The following is a 7,881-nucleotide window of genomic DNA, read 5'->3' as shown; positions in this document are numbered from 1 at the left end:
AGTCCTTCAACTCGTCTTCCGACTCGGCCGGCCATTCCTTGTTATCGGGCGTGGATTCTGTGCCTCCTCTCTGCACTGTCTCTACCATTTCTCTCCTCGGCGTGCCACCTCCGGTCTCACCCTCCTTCTCCGACTCGATCATTTTATTCCCTGGTGGCCGCTCCTCGGGTCCACCTCTCCCCATTTCCTGACTTGCTCGGCGACGCTCCAAGGCGGGTGCCTCTTCGGCGGTAGCGAGGGTGGGGGAGTCCGACGATCGGCCTTCGATGCTTCGCCGCCGCCGCGAAACGCCGCAGAACTCCCGCGGTCTTTCATCCCTGTGGCTCCCAGCAGCGCTGCTCACCGTTGGCGCGCCAAGCTTCAGTGACGCTGGATGGTAGCATGCTCCTGGGCTTTCCGTAAGCCCGGTTCCGACTTTTGGTAAGCGCGGCTACCCATATTCGCGCTGCAACTCCCAAAGAGAACCCGGACTCCTTCGAGAAGCGTGCCTCCCACTCGGCCAGTCGCCCCTTGGTGTCCGTATGTTTGAACGCGTCGATTTCAGAAGATACTAAAGCTAGATACCTCAATTTTTATAAAATGTCCGTGTATACTACTCGGATATCGAGTTTTGCTTTAAAAATCGATTAATACTCCCGATATTTTTTATCGATAAAAACCTTATCGATGTGTATATGTCTGTGTATGTCTGTATGTATATATAAGTTAAGCGCTCCCACAATAGAGTACTAGTGATGTTGTTGACGCTGTGTTGGGTTCTTGTGAATATATAACAACTTTGTGTTCAATGATATAATATATTTTACATAATTTGGAACAATAGGTCTAAACTCTCTCTAGTCCGAATATAAACTGAACTAAATCTGTTCTACTGGTTAGGTTCTCCCCTTGAATGTCTGACTGGACTCTCCAGCCTCCTTAGATTGTCGAAAGTCTTAACTCTTCCCCATGTAAATATCTGCGTCCCGCAGCTCAGGGTGCATATGTCCATTATAATGATATTCTTCCAATATAAATTATCCAATATAATGATATTTATCCTGTAAAGTAGTAATTTTATAGCTGGGATAGACTCAGTCTGCCCAGGGTATACTCACAAGAAATTTTTATTAGAATTGTGAGACACCAGGGCGGGGATGTTTAGTAATATGACTGGGAATAGGGAAAGAGGGGGGAGAAATTCAACATGGGGACCGCCACTCACGTGCACCTCTTGCTTTGCAATCCAACCTTACACTCGCCGTCGCCTCGCCGCCGTCCGATCCTTTGTTAGCTTCACGCATCCGCCTCAGTCGCTTCTCTCAATGAAATTATTCCCTTTTGTTTTCTGCTGCCAAGTTGTTTTATTTTTTTACTTTTTCGATTTACTTAATCTAACCGCACTTAAAGAAAATCACTCGCACAATTTAGCTTTTACTCTTCATCGCCATCTGATGGCTTCCGCTGCTTGAGCCCGACTAACTCTCGCTTTTCTTTCTCCCTCGCCCAAAGCGCTCGATGTCGGCGACGCAACTCTCCGCTCTAAACTCTCCACGCAGGGTTGCGCCGCCGATCGCCGATAAATCATCAGCGCTTTGGGCGGCCTTTTCAAATACAAATTTAAATGCAAACTAATACTACTTAATTTACTAACTTAACCTCTAATTACTACGTCTAGATCTTAACAAACTAAACTTAAAAGAAAATCTATGACTCTAATTCAACATAAGAAACTTATTCTATACCAAAAATTCCAATTTAATACTTCATTTTTTCCTCGCTCATTAATTCGACTAAACCAAAAACCACAACTTCAATTTAATACTTAATTTCCTTTTTTTTCCTGTTGTTCATTAATCCAACTTAAAATTATAACTTCAATTTAATGTTTCATTTTTCCTCGCTCATTAATTCAACTAAACCAAAAACTGTTTCATATAACTTCTTGACAATCATCGTGAGGCGGTGATCGGCGAGCCGCCTCACACCCCCCCTTACTTAATAAGGAGACGACCACGGCTCCTGTGGCCGCCACCGTGACATTATAAACGCCGTTCTCCGACGACACTTTGAAGCGCGTGCGGCGATGTCGTCGACTGCAGGGGTCAGCTTCTTTCTTTATTAGTTCCACAACCTTCTCCGCCAAATCCGTGCCATCCGGACGCACTGTCCAATTCCGCGGGACGGATAGGGGCACCTCCCGTTCCGCGCCATCCTCCATGCTCGACCAGGACGACTCGTCCGACAGCCACCCTTCGAGAACGTCGCCGAGCTCCCTCTGGTGGTTTGATCCAGCCATGCGGGAATCGGCCAACTTTCGCCACTATGGTTGCGACTCAGCGAAACTCGCCTGTCTCCTCCTTTGCGTGGTCCCGCCATTGCTTGACGTTCCGGCGACATCCGGGCGTGCATAGGATCTAGCAGATCGGTCCCGGTGGTCTGCCCAAAGCCGTCCACTCGCCCGCTGGGAGCGATAGACTGGCTCTGCCAGTCGACGCCTGTTATCTACGGCCCCAGGGATGTAACGAAATGCGACTCGCACGGGATCGCGGCGGCGATTCCCAACTGCATCACTTTCCAACCGACGTCGTGGAGTCGACTTCGGCCCCACGTCCTCGCATCGGTTACCCCTCCTCGTCTACAGCTCCTCTGGCTCCCCGGCCTCCGCTCGCGACGCGACTCTCGAGGCAGGATTAGGGACGGAGGGACAGTGCTCCCTGCCGCTTTCTACCTCGCGTGGCGGGAGCTGGTCGGGGACCTCCTTCGCAGCCTCTTCGTCTTCCCCCTCGCTTGCGGTCCACGGTGTCGGGCTGGCCCATCTTTCCGACTCCTCATCCGTCAAGACATTGTTGCTTTTCGGCGGCGATGGGGTCGGTGAGCCGGGAAAGGAAGTTGGCTCCTCCACATGCGGTGGAGTCCGCTGCACTCCGGGCGCTTGCACGTACATTGTCGTGAAGTTCCCCCTTAACACCATAATCATATCCTCCAAGTCCACCGAGACGTCTATCGTGGAGTGGTGGATGGAGTGGATACGATCGGTGTGCGGCAGATCCTCCCACAGCGACCCTAGGGGGAGTGTCTCTTCCCCGCGGCTGCCGTCCTCCAGGCGCACCGGCGTAGCCCGAGACTCCTCCCACTCCTCGTCGCTGCTAATCATCATCAGCTCGTCTTCCATTTCGTTTATCTGTGTGAATCAAAACATTAATACTCGCTCTCTCTCGAATCTCTTCTTGACCAAAACGGTTAGTGCGTTAGTATGAGATTAGTGAGGTTTCTCAAAAGGTGGTAAGAAATGGATAGCGGGGCTCAAGCAATCGAGTTTCTTCTATCCTTCGAGCGGCGCGTCCATGTTTGATTTGAGCCGATCGAATCCTTCCTCCTCCTCTGTTTCCCTCCTCAACGCCGTTCCGCTGGTCTCTTCCTCCTCAGTGTAGAAAGGCTTAAGCTGGGAAAGGTTGGCCACCCTCCTTCTCCGTTCGCCCACTCGAGCGAGCCGCACCACGTTGGGAGAAATGAAGTGGACGACCCTGTAGGCGCCGTCGAACTTGGGCGCCAGTTTCGCCGCGAAGCCCTCCGCTGCGCTGGACAGCTGGTGCTGTCGCAGCAGAGCCATCGACCCTAGCGCGGGCCTCCACTCTCGCCGACGCAGATTGTAATACCTGCCTTGGTTCTTCGACGCCTTTTGTAGATTGTTGCGGACCACTTCGAAGATTTCTTTCATCGTTTCTTTCCTTGTTGTTAAGTCGACTTCCCGACCCGGGGGTGACCTCGTCGTAGAAAGCAGACGGGAGGCGAGGCTCTCTACCCATCATCAAGAATGCAGGGGTGAATCCGGTAGGATCTGCAACACTAGAGTTGATCGCTAGCGATATCTCCGGCAACAGCACATCCCACGAACTCTGGTGTCCCTCGATGAACTGAGCTATCATCGTTTTTTCGGTGCGATTAGTCCTCTCGGTAGGATTTTCCTGCGGGGAGTACCCCTAAGGATTCCATGAACGACCGAAAGCCCTTGCTCGCAAATTGTGCGCCATTGTCACAGATGAACATCTTAGGCACTCCGAATCGACCCAAAATGCGCTCTCTAAACGCCGCCTGCAGCAGCGCTGTGGTGGCCCTCCTCAGTGGCACCAGTTCCACCCACTTAGCGAACGCATCGTGGAACACAAGCAACATTGTGTTCCCACGATTCGACCGAGACAAGGGACCCACGAAATCCGCGCACAGAATCGCCATGGGCTCTGCTACTTGCCTCGTCAGCATCTGACCCGCTGGCTTGTGTTGCTCACTCTTAAACTTCTGGCATTCCTCGCATCGCCTCACATACCTGGCCACTTCCCGGAACATCCCTGGCCAGTAATATCGCTGTGCCAGTCTCATGACCGTTTTCCTCACGCCTTGGTGCCCCGCCGTGGGAGCATCATGGTACTCCTGCAGTACTCTTTTCCGCTGGTGAGTTGGGACGCACAATTTCCAGGGAATATAGTCCTCATCGTCCGTCCGGTGGCCAAGGTTACGGTACAGCTGGCCGTTCTCCTCAACGTAGTCCTTGAATTTCTCTGGATCTTCTTTGATCCTCTCGCGCATTCTTGTTATCTATTTGCAAGGGGAATTGGCCTCCATCATTCGCTGGCAGCTTTCCACAGGTTGTCGATAGAGCGCGTCCGCCACAACATTCAATTTCCCTCGTCGATAGCGGATGTCGAATTGAAATTGCTGTAGCTCCAGTGCCCACCTCGCGATCCTCCCCGTGGGGCTCTCTATCGAGTTAAACCACTTCAACGCCAAGTGATCTGTAACCACCTCAAATCGAGGCATTCCTTTTCTGTGGCTGAATAATTGAGCTCCGCTTTCAACATCTTCCGACTAGCGTATGCAATCACCTTTTCCTCGCCTTCGACCTCTTGCGTGAGCACCGCGCCCAAGCCGTAATCGCTGGCATCCGTCTGTAGTACGAACCTCGCCGAAAAGTCGGGACACGCCAACACTGGCGCGGTCGTGAGACTTTCCTTGAGTTTCTTCAATGCTTCCTCCTGCTCGTCGCTCCATTCCCATTTCTGGCCCTTCATAAGAAGTCTCGTCATTGGTTCCACCATCGACGCAAAGTTCGGCACAAATCGCCTGTACCACGGAGCCATTCCCAAACACTGTCGTAACTCATTGAGGGTCGAGGGTACCGGAAAACGGAGGATCGCCTCGACCTTTGCGGGATCCGTGCATATCCCTTCTTCACTGATGACATGTCCGAGATAGACCAACCTTTTCCTGAAGAAACTGCATTTCTTCCAGTTTATTCGAAGGTTGGCTTTCCTCAACCGGCGGAAGACCTTCCTCAAGTTCTCCACATGCTGCGCCTTCGTGGCGCCGATCGCCACGATGTCATCTAAATATGCAAAAGCGTGCGGCTCCATGTCCGGTCCTTTTACTGTGTCCAGCGCTCTCTGGAACGTAGCGCCTGCTGAATGTAAGCCGAATGGCATCACTCGCCATTGAAATAATCCTCTCCCTGGCACCGTGAACGCCGTGCATTCCCTGCTGTCCGCCGCCATGGGAATCTGCCAGTATCCGCTCTTCAAGTCTAGGGTAGATATCGTGCGTGTCTCAGCCTCTCGAGGATGTGATTGATCCGCGGAACGGGGTAGGCGTTTGGGATTGAGTGGGCATTCAGCTGTCGGTAGTCCACACACATGCGCCAATCTCCAGTCTTCTTCTTTACTAAGACGATGGGCGCACTATGCGGACTTCGCGAAGGCTCGATAGCTCCAGCTCGAATCAACTCGTCTAACTGTTCGTCGATCACTTTGCTCATAGCCGGATTCTTGGGATAATATATTTGCTTCAGAGGCTTATTATCCCGCATCCTTATGCTATGCTCGGCGATATTTGACACTCCGTCCAGTCCCTCGAAAAGCGCCAACTCCGCTTCCAGGAACTCCTTCAGCTCGTCTTCCAGGTCCTCCGGCCACCCTGTATCGTCGGGGGAAGACTCTGTATCCTCCTCATCCTCTTCTTGGCCTATTGAACTCCGCGGTGACTGGCTGCTCAGAATTTCGCCGACGTCCTCCGCCTCCAATCCCACCAACTTAACTTCCGGGGGCCGCTCCTCCGGCCCTTCCTCCAGATCCTTCGTCCTCGCTAGCTGAGGACACTTCCTGAGTTCTTCCTTCGGCGTCTTGCGACCTCTCTTGATCGACTGGGCAGGTGGCCCGCCACTCTTTGACGTGCCCTGCCCATCGACCGGCAATCCTCCGCCCGCCGACGCCGCGCCCCCCTTCTGCGTCGGGGAACCACACGGTGCCTCGGGGCCTCTCTTCTGTTCCTGTCCGCGAACCCTTGATCGAGCAAGCGGTTGTGGCCTCCCAGACTGGTCGCTCTCTTTCGATGCATTTGGCCCGCTTCCCAGGGGCGTCTCCTCGTTCGACTCCTCCTTCATCCTCATGGTGAGCGCTGCGTTGCCACAATATACCGTGGTGTCTATAGCGCACAAGAAGTCCATTCCCAGGATAAAGTGGTCCAGCATCGCCGGCATGACGAGCAATGTTATTTTTACAACCTTTCCCGCGAGACTCACTTCCACATTCATCCTCCTTGTTATCTCCAGCGTAGATCCATCAGCCAATCTAATCCGTGACTGCATCTCCTGGATCTCGCCTCGGATCGCCTGCCGGCGCACACAGTCTTCGCTTATGCAACTGCGTGTGGCCCCGGTGTCGATTGTGGCCGTCATCGCTCGACCCCCAATCACCACCGCCGCGACGATCCTCCCCTCCTCCACTGAAAGGGGATTCTTCGCCTCATCTTTGCTGTCTAGGCGGCGCCGCCCGCATGACGGCGACTGTCCGCTTTGGCATTCGCGCGCGAAATGGCCTACTTGCCCGCACCGATAACACGCTCGTCGTGTTCCTCCCCCCTCACCCTCACGCTCCTGAGCCATCATACGGTGGACCGTCTCTTGAAATGTTGCCGCGGGCGCCATCGCTACTCCTGCCGTTTGACCTCTAACTTGGGATCCCGGCGTCTGTGTGCGGAAAGGGTTGTTAGGTCGATTTTCGGCCGGCTTCGACCATGCAGCCTTCGTTCTGCCTGATGCAGCCTCTCTGTCCTGTTCCCTCCTCTGCCCTTGGACATTTTCGTATTCGGCTGCCATCTGCGTGAGCTGCGTCAGTGTGACAAAGTCATAACGCCTCACGTACTGCCGGGGCAGCGTTCTCATAGGCTCGATACAGCTCCTGCGCCACGCTATAACGGGCCTACCGCATCAACAACCTGAGTTCGATCAGGTAGTCTTTGAAACTTTCTCCTTCTCTTTGATGACGCGACCTTATTTGATCCTCCAGCCGCTCGAAATACTGCGGGGGGAGGAAGATATCCAAGAATTCCCTCCTGAAATCGGCCCACGATGAATCCCTCAACCCGCTGGTCAAGAACCATTTCGCCGCCTTATCCGCGAATACCTCGCTCATCGCCCGTGGCATCCGATCCAGCTCGATGCCGTAAGTGATCGATCTTTCTTCCACGATCTCCACGAAGCCCAACGGATCCGTTCGACCATCATACCGCATGCCCCATTTACGAACTTGCTCGGCGACCCCCCAGGGCGGGGACCTCTCCGACGGGATCATGGACGCGGGGACTTGTCGACCAGTCTTCGAAGTCGTCGACAGCGCCTCATCCTCTCCAGCGTTGCCGAACTCCTTCCGCTCTTCACGACGCCTCACCGCCGCGCCGTTCACCACGGGCACCCTCGGTTTCAGGGACTCTGTCTGAACAGGGCCTTGGTCTTGAACCTTTCGTAAATCCGGTTCCGCTTTCTGGTAAGCTCGGCTGCCCATGCTTGGCGCAGCGCCTCCCAGAGTGAACTCGGATCCCTTCGCGAAACGCTTCTCGATCTCGGCCAATCTC

At 53.7% G+C, this 7,881-nt stretch overlaps 1 protein-coding gene across 1 annotated transcript; it reads right to left on the bottom strand.

Moving 5' to 3' along the window:
• Nucleotides 1–3,304: 3,304 nt before the first annotated feature.
• On the bottom strand, nucleotides 3,305–3,700 carry LOC122757398. Its single transcript, XM_044009374.1, has one exon. The coding sequence runs from the start codon at nucleotides 3,698–3,700 to the stop codon at nucleotides 3,305–3,307; it is 396 nt and encodes a 131-aa protein (XP_043865309.1).
• Between the last annotated feature and the right edge of the window lie 4,181 nt (nucleotides 3,701–7,881).

Source organism: Drosophila mojavensis, unplaced genomic scaffold (genome assembly GCF_018153725.1).
Source record: "Drosophila mojavensis isolate 15081-1352.22 unplaced genomic scaffold, ASM1815372v1 contig_108, whole genome shotgun sequence".
Classification (NCBI taxonomy): Eukaryota; Metazoa; Arthropoda; class Insecta; order Diptera; family Drosophilidae; genus Drosophila; species Drosophila mojavensis.
This window is presented reverse-complemented; position numbering and strand designations above follow the sequence as displayed.